Source organism: Ammodytes marinus (assembly GCF_949987685.1).
Source record: "Ammodytes marinus genome assembly, chromosome: 19".
NCBI classification, from domain to species: domain Eukaryota; kingdom Metazoa; phylum Chordata; class Actinopteri; order Uranoscopiformes; family Ammodytidae; genus Ammodytes; species Ammodytes marinus.
The window spans coordinates 22,830,271-22,845,268 of record NC_137223.1 but is presented as its reverse complement, the minus strand read 5'-3'; the positions used below and the strand labels follow the sequence as shown (position 1 = coordinate 22,845,268).

At 39.7% G+C, this 14,998-nt stretch overlaps 2 protein-coding genes across 2 annotated transcripts in view; one reads left to right on the top strand and one right to left on the bottom strand.

Annotated features, from left to right (window-relative positions):
• The first annotated feature begins 1,958 nt into the window (after positions 1-1,958).
• Positions 1,959-10,981, top strand: selenol (selenoprotein L). Its single transcript, XM_080048095.1, has 9 exons — positions 1,959-2,115; positions 4,320-4,398; positions 4,817-4,870; positions 5,731-5,776; positions 6,238-6,365; positions 7,467-7,581; positions 7,934-8,056; positions 9,196-9,333; positions 10,062-10,981. The coding sequence occupies exons 1-9, from the start codon at positions 2,010-2,012 to the stop codon at positions 10,209-10,211; spliced, it is 939 nt and encodes a 312-aa protein (XP_079904221.1). The 5' UTR covers positions 1,959-2,009; the 3' UTR covers positions 10,212-10,981.
• A 110-nt stretch (positions 10,982-11,091) lies between these two features.
• clec11a (C-type lectin domain containing 11A) overlaps positions 11,092-14,998 on the bottom strand; it is a 5,695-nt gene continuing 1,788 nt past the window's right edge. Inside the window, exons 2-5 of the mRNA XM_080048096.1 lie at positions 14,783-14,888; positions 14,241-14,348; positions 14,016-14,099; positions 11,092-12,846 (exon numbers count right to left, since the gene is read on the bottom strand). Of these exons, the coding sequence (XP_079904222.1) occupies positions 12,434-12,846; positions 14,016-14,099; positions 14,241-14,348; positions 14,783-14,888 (711 nt within the window). The 3' untranslated portion in view covers positions 11,092-12,433. The remainder of the gene's footprint in view (positions 12,847-14,015; positions 14,100-14,240; positions 14,349-14,782; positions 14,889-14,998) is intronic.

Genomic DNA, 14,998 nt, shown 5'->3' with positions numbered 1-14,998 from the left:
ATGGCTGTCAATAATGCACTTTACTGCCTTCTTTCAAGGACAAGACAAAAGTCTTCAGCGTGGCGGAAACCACTACACAAGTGGACATGTGGAGAGTTTCAATTTCTCAAGTGGGGAGATTGTTGGCGTTGTCCACGCCAGCCATTAGCATTAGCATTAGCACTGTCAGTCGAGAAGTGGAGGGAATGTGTTGAGGTGACGTCACAGAGGCGACCAGACTTGTAGTTGTTCTCGTAACATTTTTTCAAAAGCCGTTAGACGAATAATCATACAACATACCGTCAAACTCTTCACATGAAAAATGATCATTTAGACCCATACAAAACATAATTTTGTGCCCTGGATTACATATGTTTTGTATGGGTCTAAATGATAATTTTTCATGTGAAGAGTTTGACGGTATGTTGTGATTATTCGTCTGACGGCTTTTGAAAAAATGTAACGAGAAAAACTACACGTCTGGTCGCCTCTGTGACGTCACCTCAACACATTCCCTCCACTTCTCGACTGACAGTGCTAATGCTAATGCTAATGGCTGGCGTGGACAACGCCAACAATCTCCCCACTCGAGAAATTGAAACTCTCCACATGTCCACTTGTGTAGTGGTTTTCGCCACGCTGAAGACTTTTGTCTTGTCATTGAAAGAAAGCGGTAAAGTGCATTAAAGACACAGCCATGTTTCTGAGCTAAGCCGGTGCGAGTGGTGGTGACGTATATCATAAGTGTCAAGAGCAGCGAAGAGCTGTAGTCCACAAAAGCGCTCTGCACAAAACCTGACCGTATCCAGCTTCTACTCGCTAAATTGTTCCATTCTTTGCACGAAAAAATACCATCTAAATCCATACAAAACATATGTGTAATCGAAGGCATTTCATGACTGGGACCAGAAAATAATACATTTCTTTCCATTGACTACCGTTGTAATTTTTCGAGCCGATAGGCCCCATGCCCCGGAAGTAAGGGACTTCCGCTTAACAGCTCTATATTGGTTACATTGAAATTTGTGTTTCCACATATCCCTTCTCAAGTTACCACACTTCAGAGGGGGTCAGAGCGCAGGGTCAGCCGTAGTACAGCGCCCCTGGAGCAGTTTGGGGTTAAGAGTCTTGCTCAAGGACACAATGGTAGAGATGGTGGGCACCGTAGACGTATAACCAGCCACCACTTTACAACTAACACCTTTGTTGCCGGGGATCAAACAAGGTGATGGCCCCAAAGAGATGGTTGCCTCCCAGTTTGTTGATCAACAGTTAGTCCTACACAAGATCACCTACAGTCCCCTTGTAGAATACATTTTTTTTTAAACATTATTATTTATCTGTTGTAAGTGTTTGAGGTGGAGTTTATTAGCCTAGTTTGAAGTAAAAAAAACCCTGTAGAGAGACTTTAAACTCATATCTTTCCACAGTTAGCTTACTTCCACATTGAGTATTTCCATTAGCCTACTTGAACACTTGTACATTTCAGAGGTGACTGTTGTAGTTTTTACTCCACTGTCTCTAACTGAAAGCTGACGTTTGTCACTTTGGAATAAGATTTTGAAAAATAATTTAGTTATGCAGTATAGGCGTTCGTACAGTTGCATGGGATTTGAGTGTTTTCATTTGTACATTTTAATAATTTGTTTCTGTTCTAAAATTCTAAAATCTACATGGAATTAGGCTATATTGTCTTCGCTCACCACTCTGTACAATCTGTACAACCAGGATTTGTGAGCACATGATTTAGTCAGTTAAAAATGTATGCCAATGCATGTTTTAATTTTTTTTTTTTTTTTTAAATTTGTCTCTATTTCTGTAAATTATCCAAGTCAAATGTCAAATCTACATGCAATTAGGCTACTGTATTTTCTTCGCTCACCACTAGGTGTTGCATGAGTGTACAATCTGTACAACCAGGATTTGTGAACACATGATTTAGTCACGTGGGCAGGATACACTGTAGCTCACATGGCTGTCGGTTTATCCGTCAGTGCACTAGCAACAGGTGAAGAGTGGAGCAGGTAACCATGGCTGCTGATGTGGCTGTTTCTATGGATACTTTAACATGTTCTCTGAAACTGTTGGTCAACTTGGGCAAAGTGCTTCTCCTGAAAGCGAAGCAGGATAAGGAAGGTAGGAATTATCCGGTAGAATTTCATTTTTTGGAAAATATGAAAATGTTTTTAATGTGTTTTGTTGGACTTTGCAGGAAATTACTTGTATTTTAAATTAATTGTTTTGGTCTTTAGAGTAATTCGGCATGTAGGAGATGAAATTAGAATAGTATTTGGTGATTTAATAATGCTGTACGTTGCAGTTTTAAGCGCATATTCAAACGTAGGAAATGCACGTGAACCACTTATAAAATAGAAAATTTTGCTCCAATTCGTGTTCATAAATAGATTATGTGTATGCCGAATTGAAGAATATATCTGATTTATTAGGATATAATGTTTAGTTTACATTTCTAACCTGCATATTGTTACCAATAAGCATAACAGCGTAAAAATGCTAGAAATGTAATAGAAGTCCATCGTTTCATTTTCAGTACATGAAAAAATGTGATTTTTTTTTTTTTTTTGTGAAACTGAAAAGTTAAAAACAATTTAAATTAAATATTTTTTGTAAATTGTTTTCACCCATTTCAGGTTTCAAGGCGAACCACTCTCATAATTTTTTTTTTATAATATATAAAATTTAAATATTTTATAAGCGGGCTGCAAATCATGCTTAAAGGGACACTGTGTAACATTTTAAGTAATTTATAAGCTAAAATCAATATCCCCATTCATAATATGTCCTCATTGGTGTAAAATCACCTCTGCCAATAATCTGAATTATCCTCCTGAGCGGAGAATTACAAATATTAATTTACATTTTGTACATTGAGAGGGCAAGTCTTATGGAGGAATCCATGTTGGTTGGAATGTCATCAGGTGCATTGTTTAAAATTTAGAATTGTTCTTGTCCTTGAAGGCCACTGTAGCTTCTGTTATTATTCCAAAGAGTTGGGGTTACCCAGGGAGTGTTGCATTCTAGAACTTTGTAGAACTTTCTTGATGATGTCATATTACACACTGCACCTTTAAGATAGATAGATAGATAGATAGATAGATAGATAGATAGATAGATAGATAGATAGATAGATAGATAGATAGATAGATAGATAGATATTCGTCATTGCATTACAATTTACAAAACCACTCTAAATAGCAGCTTTTAACAGGGCATACATGGTAAATTATAGGCAAGTAAATGAATTATCATCATAGAAATCAGTCTGACATAAAGACAGTTGAATAAAAATAATATGTTAAAAATACTAAAATAAAATAAAATACAGCTGCATGATTATAAATGAGTTGTGAAAGCAGGTCATTGTGTGTTGAAGTCATGTGATTTGAAAGCCTCTGGCATGAAGGTGTTGCAATGTAATCCTTGTCACACTTATTACAAACACAATCATGTTGTAATAAGCACAACAGCGTAACAAAATGCATGAACATTTATTGGAATATTTAATATTTCATGTTTATGACATGAAAAATGTGAAATCTAGATGAAAAATTATAAGTAAAATACTTTTTGTAAATATTTTTTTCACCCATTGAACCACTTTAGTCACAGAGAAATTTTTTTTTTTTTTTTTTGCAACAAATTTAACTGAAGTCCTACGTTTTATTTTTACTTCATATGAAAAAATTTCAAATGTAGTTGAAATGATGCCAGGTGTTAAGGTGAACCACTCTCATCACAGTTAACATGTCATATATAATTATAATACAGAATATTTGAATATTTTATAAGGTGGCTGCTGATCATGCTTTTTGTAAGTAGTTAAATGTGCACTATGTAACTTTGGGTGAGTAAACATTTTCTATATTCTTATAACTGAATAAACTTCCCTCACAGGAAAATGTGATCCCTGGAACACTGTTTGAAGTTAGAAAGCTTCACGAAAAGTTACTGTTTCACTGTTGGTGTTCCGAGTTTGGTCTACAAACATATTCTAGTCTTACGTTTGGTTCCTGGTTCCCCAAAATAATTTAGTTTTGATTTATGATGATAGAATTATTCAAAACTAAGAACTACATGTAGAGAAAATATTTTTTCTAAACTAAACTGCAGGCTCTGTGAATGTAAACAAATCCCCCTCCTCTGAAACGGCATAGTGCACCTTTAAAGCAGGTTCATTGTGTAAAGTCACCGGGTTTTTAAAGCCCCCCTCTTAGTATGAACATGTTGCAATGTAATCCATGTCATGCCTATTAAAAACACCACAATGTTGCTTTAATCAGCTTGACCAAATAACTGTGGTACTTTGTATTTCTCCACAGAATCCCTGGAGAATTTCGTCCCAAATAAGATCACAACTTTGTTCGGCTTAATGACGGCCGGAACAGACTTCTACAAAAGGTGGAATTCCCTCAGCACACACACACACACACGCACGCACTCACGCACGCACGCACGCACGCACGCACGCACGCACGCACGCACACACACACACACACACACACACACACACACACACACACAGTTGTGTGCGATACCAGTCTTCCTTATGGAAGCTCTGGTACAAATCTCTGTTGTGATGTCCCTTTTTTTAATATATTCTTGTGTTTATGTCTATATTTATTATGTGTGTTGTATATGGACCATGAGTCTGCCAATAAAGTTCTACTACTACTACTAATACACACACACACACACACACACACACACACACAGTCACAGATTAATTTGACCTTGTGATCGGCTAAAAATGTTATCCAAATGAAATGTTGCTGTATTTATGTTTATAATGTGAAGTAACTGTTTCTTGTTACTGCAGCCTAGGAGTGAAGAAGAAGAGTGAAGCAGAGGCCATTTGGCAGAAGTATTATCAGTAAGTCTGTATAATCATATAAGAATTATTAAAATGTTAGTAATAGTATGGTACAATAATGCCAGTGGGCTCATGTATTTAAAGGTGGAGTCAGTGATTCTGGAGAAAGCTTGTTGTCAAAATCCCCTTTTAGTCAAAATCTGTGAATATCTCCTTACGAATCGCTACCTGTGTGTGAGCTAAAGAAATCCATTGTCACTTCACAGCCTAGGCTCTGTAAATTGGCATGTAAACAAGGACATGTTTTTTCTCGAGGGATATTTCTTCATCAGTGTCGTGCAAAAGCAAACTGTGATTGACACAAAGTGGGGGTATTAACTTACAACAGAAGTCATCAGAGCCTCATGGGAACACACAGCGATCCCCTTTCACACACCAACGTGTAATTAACCAAAAAAAATAATCCGGTCCAGACCTGCACTTGGGTTTTACTACTGTAACTGTCTCCATTGTAAAGTATAATCAGTTAGTGGAAGCAAGCACGCACGCACGCACAGTAAAGCTGGGGTGGAGAATTTGGGGAGAAAATAGCAGTTGGGATAGAGATATGAATACAAATACCTCAACCGCTCCACTTGTTCTCTTTGGTCCCTCCCCTATGGTCCCTCCCTGACACGCTCTACACACCAACAACGTCGGTGCCAAAGTGAATGGACAGTCCCAACAGCCAATAAGAACAGAGAATCTGATTTTTCTTTTTTTTTTTTTTTTTTTTAGAATCGGAGCCTCCTCGCTTTGATTGGTCAAAGTGTACCGCTCATGTTAATTTTGACCAATCAGAAATCACATACCCCAGCTTTAAATGATATTATATTATATCTTCATGACTCCTTTTACTCAGAACGTTTGTATTTTTCCAGCCATGCAGAAGTGAGAGAGCTGGTGGAGGAACTCCTGCAGCTAGAGGTCTGTATGTGTTGCCATTTTAAATGTATTTTATTATTTCCTTTTTGATTTTAAATATTAAGTTGTTTCTTGTCCAGTTTTATTTATTCCTGCATATTTTATAGATCTTTTTCTTTGCAGTTAATTGGTCTTTAACCAAGGATTTATTGTGTGTGTTTGTGTGTGTGTGTGCGTGTGTGTGTGTCTCTGTCTGTCTGTCTCTCTGTCTGTCTGTCTGTGTGCATGTGTGTGTGTGTGTGTCTGTCTGTCTGTCTGTCTGTCTGTGTGCATGTGTGTGTGTGTGTGTCTGTCTGTCTGTCTGTCTGTCTGTGTGCATGTGTGTGTGTGTGTGTGTGTGTCTGTCTGTCTGTCTGTCTGTCTGTCTGTCTGTCTGTCTGTCTGTCTGTCTGTCTGTCTGTCTGTGTGCATGTGTGTGTGTGTGTGTCTGTCTGTCTGTCTGTCTGTGTGTGTTGTGTGTACAGAGTGAGTGGGACTCTTTCCTGGAGGGAGTGGACAGAGATCTTGAGATGACAGACGGCCAGCTGTCAGGAGGGCAGACAGCAGACAGCCTGAGCCCAGACACAACATACACAGACGCACGCAGTGGAAAGTGAGCTCTAAGTGGAATAATACCAACTAATAAAACCAAATAACAACACACAGACACATATAATACAAAAAAATTTGGAGACCAGTCTGGATTTTTCTTCAATCTTCATCTCTATATTACTCAATTTAAATGCTCCAAATGACAATATTTTGGGGGAATTTGGTAGAAATGTTGTCAGTAGTTTGTAGAATAAAACCAAAATATTAATTTTACTCAAACATGTGCCTATAGATAGTAAAACAAAAGACACTGAACATTTGGAGTGGTCTCTTAATTTTTGACAGAGCTGTGAATAGGCCTCAAAGAAATGGGGTGTAGAGTGAGCTCACAACCTGACTGTCTCTCATTTTTATTTATTTATTTTTATACATACAGCCATATAAAGACACCACGCATATAGTACAATATTATGAGACAACAGAAAAGTATAATAAAACATTCCTTTTTGCATTGGAAGATAATCTGATAGTGTCTAGTAGAGATGGAATATAATATTCACAAGTATGTTTTAATAAATGCATAATCGTTTGGAAATAAAAGTTTTTTTTTTATTACGTTAGAATGAGTACAGTACATATGAGCAGAGTGCCACGTTGCACCGCCATGTTTCTACAGTATCACAGAACGGACAAACCTAACAGCCGTACACATTTTTTCATGTTAAAAAACAACAATTTGATAGTTTTTTTCTCTCATGCAACTGGGAAGTATCAAGTATGTCCTTTCCTGGAGGTGTCAGGTTGTGGGATCCCCGAAAAGTTTATTTACCGATTACATGCAGAGCCGATTATATGAAGCGCTCACATTATAAAAGTGATCACTGTATGAATGTAGAGCGATTTAACGCGTATATTAACATAAATGTATCGCTCAATTCACCTTTAACTGTGTTATTGTGTGTGTGTGTGTGTCTGTCTGTCTCTCTGTCTGTGTGTGTGTGTGTGTGTGTCTGTGTGTGTGTCTGTCTCTCTGTCTGTGTGTGTGTGTGTGTGTGTGTGTGTGTCTGTCTGTCTGTCTGTCTGTGTGTGTGTGTGTGTGTGTGTGTGTGTGTGTGTGTGTGTGTGTGTGTGTGTGTGTGTGTGTGTGTGTGTGTGTGTAAAGGAGTGTGTCTCTGGGTCAGTACCTGTGTGAGGGGCAGAAGCTGCTGCTTGTTCTCATCAGACACTTCGGATGACTGCCGTGACGAGACCACGTGACCGAGCTGGAGGCCGCTCAGGTCAGTTACCTGTCTGTCTGTCTGTCTGTCTGTCTGTCTGTCTGTCTGTCTGTCTGTCTGTCTGTCTGTCTGTCTGTCTGTCTGTCTGTCTGTCTGTCTGTCTGTCTGTCTGTCTGTCTGTCTGTCTGTCTGTCTATCTATCTATCTATCTATCTATCTATCTATCTATCTATCTATCTATCTATCTATCTATCTATCTATCTATCTATCTTTGTCATGGATACGCTCACCCTGGAACTATAGCTGGCATAGTAAAAACACTAGCACTTCTCCAAGAGGGGCGCAAAAAATAACAAAAACTGAAAGTTCCTCGGAGCATTTTTAATTTTCTTTTAACTGTGCTTCTCCCCAGGCGGCCCTAGAGGCTCGGTCAGTGCGTGTCTTGGTGGTTTCATACGGAGGAGAGGAGGGAGCTCAGCTGTGGTTGGAGCAGACTGGATGTCCCTTTAACATGGTGCTGGATCCACACAGAAAGGTCAGGATGTGTGTTGCCATGTCTGCTTTTTATCAAGCGACTTTTGGCTTTGGATTTTTTTGTAAAAATCGCTTATAAATATTGGTTGTTTTAGCTTATGCCCATGCATAAAAATATAGGTTACGTTTCTTGTTATTTTCTTGTTATTTTACTAGTTATTTTAGTTGTTTTAGCCTACTTTTAAGTGATAAAAAAATCCTTGTTTTCTTTGCGTGATCTGGCAACACAGGTTTACACCGTAACCAACTGACTGAGACCCAGTGCATTTTATAAACCTTATAATGAAATTAACATTATTATTACAAATATTCTTTCTTTGGATTGATTGCAGTAGATTCATTCTGTGTCTGTATTATATTATATTGTTTATGTATTTATGTTTATATTCCTGGGCCAGAGGGGCAGGTGCATGAATATAAAAGAGGATACTGTTGTTAATTTGTGGAAACTAAAATTTGTGATGATGTGTCATGAAAGCCCGGTGAAAAGTCGAGCACCAGATGTTAGTGGAGTTGTGCTGGAAACGAGGGCATTCAACCAAATATGAAAACAGAAGACTTTCCACATGCCACAGAAGCCGTCATTCATCACTCTGTGTGTGTGTGTGTGTGTGTGTGTGTGTGTGTGTGTGTGTGTGTGTGTGTGTGTGTGTGTGTGTGTGTACTAGAACAGGTATTTTTGTGAAGACCTGTTTTAGCTTCTAACCATCAGACTGAGGACATTTTTAGAAAGTGAGGACATTTTGACCGGTCCTCACTTCTTCAAATTGAAGATTCAGACTAGGTTTTAAGGTTAATGTAAGAATTCGGTTTAGGTTAGGGTTTGTGTGAGGGTTGGTGTTAGGCATTTAGTTCTGATGGTTGAGGTTAGGGAAAGGGGCCAGAGAATGCATTATGTCAATGAGTGTCCTCGCAAATATAGAAGTACAAGAATGTGTGTGTGTGTGTGTGTGCATGCATACATGCATGTGTGTATTGTGTGTGTGTGTGTGTGTGTGTGTGCGTGCTTGCGTGCGTGTGATTGAAAGAAAGACAAACCTCACTAGATCGTCCAGCAAATTAATCATATAAAACTTACTGCCTTAATACTAGTGGTGCACCCTTTTCCCTAATACAGTCTCTGTTATTCTCTGCCCCCAGACATACAGGAGTTTTGGCCTGGGTTCATCGTACGTCAAGGTGATGAGGTTTGGCTGTCTGCTGCAGTACTCGGAGTACGGTGCTGTGGACATAGAGTTCCCCGACGTCCCCTCCCGTCTGCTGGAAGACATGTACCAGGTAGAAATACTGTACGGATGATGTCATGTCCTAAATGAATGACGCAAGTAACCATGGAAATACTGGATTGTTGTGCCTTTGGAGCAACAATTATCTGCTGGACCCGTTTTAATAGTTGAGTCAGCGATTCTGGAGAATGCTTGTTGTACAAATCACTTATATGCAGATATTTAAATCCTTGTCTTGTATTTTGTGTGTGTTTCTTGGGCAGTGCTATGCAATGTATCCCAAAATCAATACCATGATAATTGTCAATTACTGGTCTAGCTACCTAACAACAATTACAAATACAGTGTATAGAATTGTTTTGCTTTTTCAGAACAGACTTGCTAGAAATGGAATGTAATATTCATAAGGATTCTTCGGTTGCTTTAAAATAAAAGTGGTTTCTTTTTTATGACCTTAGAATGAGCCTTTCATATCTACATAGGAGCGGGGCGCTGAGGCCGCCATTTTGCACTGCCATGTTTCTACAGTAGCACAGAACAGACTAACTTAACGTTGCGTGTTCTTATATATAGTGGGTGTCCTGGAGAAATGCACCTGTTAGAAAGAGTCCTGTAGAAAAATAACTAAATACATCTTCACCTCATCACTTGATATTGTGGAAGGACTTGAGTCCTAAAAGTGTCTAAAAAAAGATTTTACGAGAGCGCTCCTTTACATTACATTCAGCTATTTGATTCCATGTTAATATTAAATAAAACTTAATTGTTAATTCTTTCCAGATGGGAGGAAACTTCTTGCTGGATGAAGCAGGGCTGGTCCTGTTCTCTCATCCGTGTAAAAACCCTCACGACCGGCCGTCAGCGGAGGACATCCTGGAGGCCGCCGAGCCGCAGACGCTGATCGAAGGGTTTAAGCGCTTAACCACATAATAACTGACACCACAGAAGAAGAGCAGCTCTTTGGCCCACGTTTATGACGTCACGTCTCGCGCTCATGACATCATGAAGAGGCGTGGCCGATGCTCAACTGTGAAGCAAAGACCACTGAACTTCTCTGGTGTGTCAGTGTTGTAATGTGAGCGCTTTTTAATTTTTTTTATTCAAGATTCAAGATGGTGTATTTGTCATATGCACAATAATTAGAGCAGAAGTCATTGGCAGTGACAATCTTAATTCCCAGGCTAATAAATGGTAGTCCTGGATTACAATGGGACAGCACAGCAGGCACTAGTGTCTTAAAACACATTGCTGCTTTTGTCCAAAGGGGGCGCAAGAATAAGAAAATATTCTAAAGGTTCCTCATAGTCACTTTAACTAACAGTCCAAATCTGTCATGTCAATGAGAAAGCCAAGTTTTTAATTTTGGAAGGTACAAATGACTCATATACCCAGAAATCATGCAACATGACGCTTCAACTGCCAAGTTCAAGGAATTCTGATGTGACGATGCCTTATAACACCAATTGAAATGTGTCGTTAGCACAGAGTTGTGTTTTATTTAGACAACGTTCTCGCGTAGTTGCATGTTTTTTATACAACATTTAACATTCTAGAAAGTTTTGTTCATTGAGGAACGGTTCCGCAGAACGATATGTCTATATTCCTCAAAAATCAGGGAGCAGAAATTAATTTTGATATCGACGCCCACACTCAGATATTACATCTGCACTGTATGGAACATATTAAAACATTACCCAGTCCGACTGAAATCTGTCTTTAACTTATTGAACAATGTTTTTGACTGATGAGGAAAAATGATGACGTGAACTAGTATGTCAACCTTCAGTGAGGATTTATGAAACACATTTACAATCAACTTATATACAAATGGGTAAATATTGTGATAATATGCTACACAAAAAAGAGATCACACGAAAAAAATACCTTATTTAATAAATAGGAAAGGGTTAATGTTGATTTAATAGTGACGTTATTTGCTCATTTGGTTTGGCTTAATGGTTTTGCAATCGGAGTCCCACCCTGAACCAGACTGTGTTGATACATTGCCTCATTCCTGTTTAGCTCCAAATTGATTTATACCTTCACTGGGTGCTGATTCTGAAGAAACTCTCGGCAGCCTGCTAAAATGTTTTTGGAAACTTGGAAAAAATATTTGGAAATTCCGGGCGCGATATCACATCAGAGTCTTGACTGGTTTAAATTCACTTCAGGACAGCTGCATGAATAATATAATTATTCATAATTCTAATCTGATCTGATAAAGTCCTATGCAGTTCTCTCAGCTCTCGAGAAGAAGTACATGAATTTGTGCGCATTTGAGACTGACATTTTTCACCTTAAAATACTAACATGCTGTGAAATATTTTCATGGCAAATACAAGATAATGATACTACTTGTACAATGCTACACCATTCTCCATATTACATTTTAATGGAGATTTATATTAGAACACACTTTTTCTACGAAGAATTGAAGACTTCCTCAACTTTGAATACAATCCATACATGTTTAAATAGTCTTTGAAAGGGAAATAAGTTATTGTGAAAATATAATGGACTTTTATTTTCTAGAATAAGGTAATAATAAGATGGTGAGCGAGTAAAACTATCATAAAGCTATGGTGCGTAATTTATATCAGCCCCATGATGAATTCTGAGTTATTACAATGATACTGTCGGTGCATCTACATCAGGTAAAGCCTTCGGTGATCGGGCAGGGATTGTATACCTTCTGCTGTACGTCCAGGTTTTTTCTTAGCAGTAGAATCAACAACTGAAACATTTCTTGAGCACCTATTAGGATTTTTCTGAGCTCCTGCGCCAGTGTCAGGGGGGGCGACACCAGTTTGTAAACGCTGAGAAATACAGAGAGAGTTTTGTGGAGCTGATATCTTACTTAATCACTCGTTTGGCGATTACTTTAATTCTAACCAGCATTCATATACATTTGTTTTACACACTATAGCTTTAAAGAGTTAATAAAAAAAATTAAACATTTAGTTGGCGCTTCTTTAGCTCCTTTGCCAGTGTGTGTGTGGGGGTGACACCAATTTTTTCAATAACTGAGAGAGTGTTGTCGAGCTGATAGGCTTAACCAACTTTGTGTCAACTCGTTTTGGCTTGAATGTAACCGTCATTCATTTATCTAAAAAACAAAAAAATTACGCACTATAGCTTTTAAGAGTTCATTTTTATAGTGCCACCCTGTCATCGAACTCGCACATATAGTTCATGTTGCGGTCGCAGTAGTGGTCCCACCAGTCTCCATCATCAGACGACATGGCCACACAGTTCTCCCTCTTGCCCCCGTCCGGCTGGCTGGACAGAAAGTGCTTTCTCCACTGGAAGTAAGACACCCGCGTCCCGTCATCAAACAGGTACATGCCCTCGGAGCGCAGGTCGTTGACCCCCAGCCACACGGGCCAGTTCCCCGGGTGGAAGAAGGACTTGACGTAGTCGGCGAGCGCCTCTTGCTCTTTGCGGTCGCGGGGCATCGCCATCCGCCCGCCGCGCTCGATGCATTTCCGCGAAGCTCCGGCGTAATCCTCCTGGCTGTTGTAGACAAGGTAACATTTGTATCCCATCCTGCGGCCTTTCTGGCAACCTAGCAAGCAGAGGAAAACAAAGATAGAGACTTAAAGCTGGGGTATATGATGATTCTGATTGGTCAAAGTTAACATGAGCTGTGTACACTTGACCAATCAGAGCGAGGCTCCGATTCTCTGTTCCTATTGGCTGTTGGGACTGTCCATTCACTTTGGCACGACTTTGTTGGTGTAGAGCGTGTCAGAGAGGGACCAACGAGAACAAGTGGAGCGGTTGAGGTATTTGGATTAGAATCTCTATTCCAACTGCCATTTTCTCCCCAAATCCTCCACCCCAGCTTTAAGCACATGGATAGACTAAAAAAAACGTAATAAGTGTTTTGATACCAAGTGGTGGCCTTAAAACCTGCATTGAGAGACAAACTCATATGGTGAATAAGGGTAAACTGTTTGTTTTTACAATGCAGATGAAGAGCTAACATTCAATTGGAGTGGTTTTTGGAAGAGATCTATTCTTGATGCTTTCATTGTATGTGTGATGGCTCTATTTTGGCTCTGTGAGAATGGTGACTGATTCACTCACTACAATCAGGTGCTGATTGGTTGATTGAGCCCAGGTGTGAAGAGGTTATATCTGCCCTGAGACCCCAGTGCTCTGTGCTGCTCATTGTCTCGCCCTCTGGGGTAGTGAGAGGTTCTCTCTTAAGGCCAGGACACACCAGCCCGATAATCGCCGTCGTCAAAAAAAAAGACGAATCTGTTTGGTGTGTGCCGTGACGTCGGCCGACGTAGAGGTCGTCGGGCTTGTTTTGAGCCTGTCCAATCGGCGGCCGACCGTCTTTCATTTGGAGCAATTTGATTGGTGGAGGGCTAGCGAATCAGTGAAGCCCGGCTCAGTTGGTAGTTTAGTGTGTTATATTAAAGGTAGCCTGTGTGGCCCTTTAAAGCGCTGTGTGTTTTTGTTTTCTCCCCTTCCCCTTATTCGCTACAGTGATGTAGTGGTTATCCCTCCGGGGATAACTTTCAGACACCCCTGGGTCCGCACCTGTGTCCCTAGAGTGTTTAAGAGTCTGATCTTATCTCATAATCCGTCTATAAACCAACCAGATTCCACAATCTTTTTTAATTGTTGCGGGGAGAATGCACAAGCATTATTTATAAAAAAAAAAAAATAAGGCCCACATAAGGTCTTGAATCGGGCCCCAAGATGGTTAAATATCTGGGTTACCTTCCACTCGTCCGATCTCCTTGCGGTTGTCTCCGCTGTGCTGACGAACCTCCCGCACACTGTCCTCCAGCTCGCCAACTTTGACTGTTAGTGACGGGGAACAGTGAAAAACACAAGGAAATTCAGATTTAAAAACGTAAAAATTGATGAAAAGGAAGAAACTTCAACGTAGGAAAAGAAATGTAGATGCTTTCTGTAAAAATGTTGGGAGAAAATGATTGTTACCATCCATCCTGGACAGACGTTCTATGAGCTGACTGATCTTAACATCCAGCGTGTAGTGACCAACGTTCAGCCTGTGGATGGCCTGGTCCATACTCGCCAGCCTGGACACTGAGGGACAGGAGAGAGAGAGAGAGAGAGAGAGAGAGAGAGAGATTTAAGTCTTTATATAGCACTTTTTAAAACATACAGTTACAAAGTGCTTCACACACATAATGTGAGAGCAAGAGAAATACAGTGAAATGCATAAAACATTGAAATTGATATAAAAACTAAACACACAAAGACTAAAGAGACCAAAAGGCGTCTATGAAAAGGCTTGCCTATAGAAGCAGCTAAACAGAGCTCTCAGAATCAGCAGACCTGACCACTGTTAAGCAGGCCTACAGTGGCTCATAGCTATTATAATAAGACTTAATATATAAAGCAGACATCCAGTGTTTGTCTAGGCGCTTCAGACCCAATGGTGTGTGTGTGTGTGTGTGTGCGTGTGTGTGAGTGTGTGTGTGTGTGTGTGAGAGAGAGAGAGAGATATGGCGACTCACAGACGTAGTTGTACGAGGTTTCAAAGTCGGACAGGCTGGTTGGCTCCGGTTCAGGCACGGGAAGGATTTCAGGAACGTCCCCTCGCAACTTCTTAACCAGAGCGGCCTGACACCAGAGAGAGAGAGAGATTTTTTAGATTTTTACAAAAACACTTTATTTGCATAATTAAAATTTTTACAATTCAACAGTTCAACAAAGTGCTAATGCATTAACAT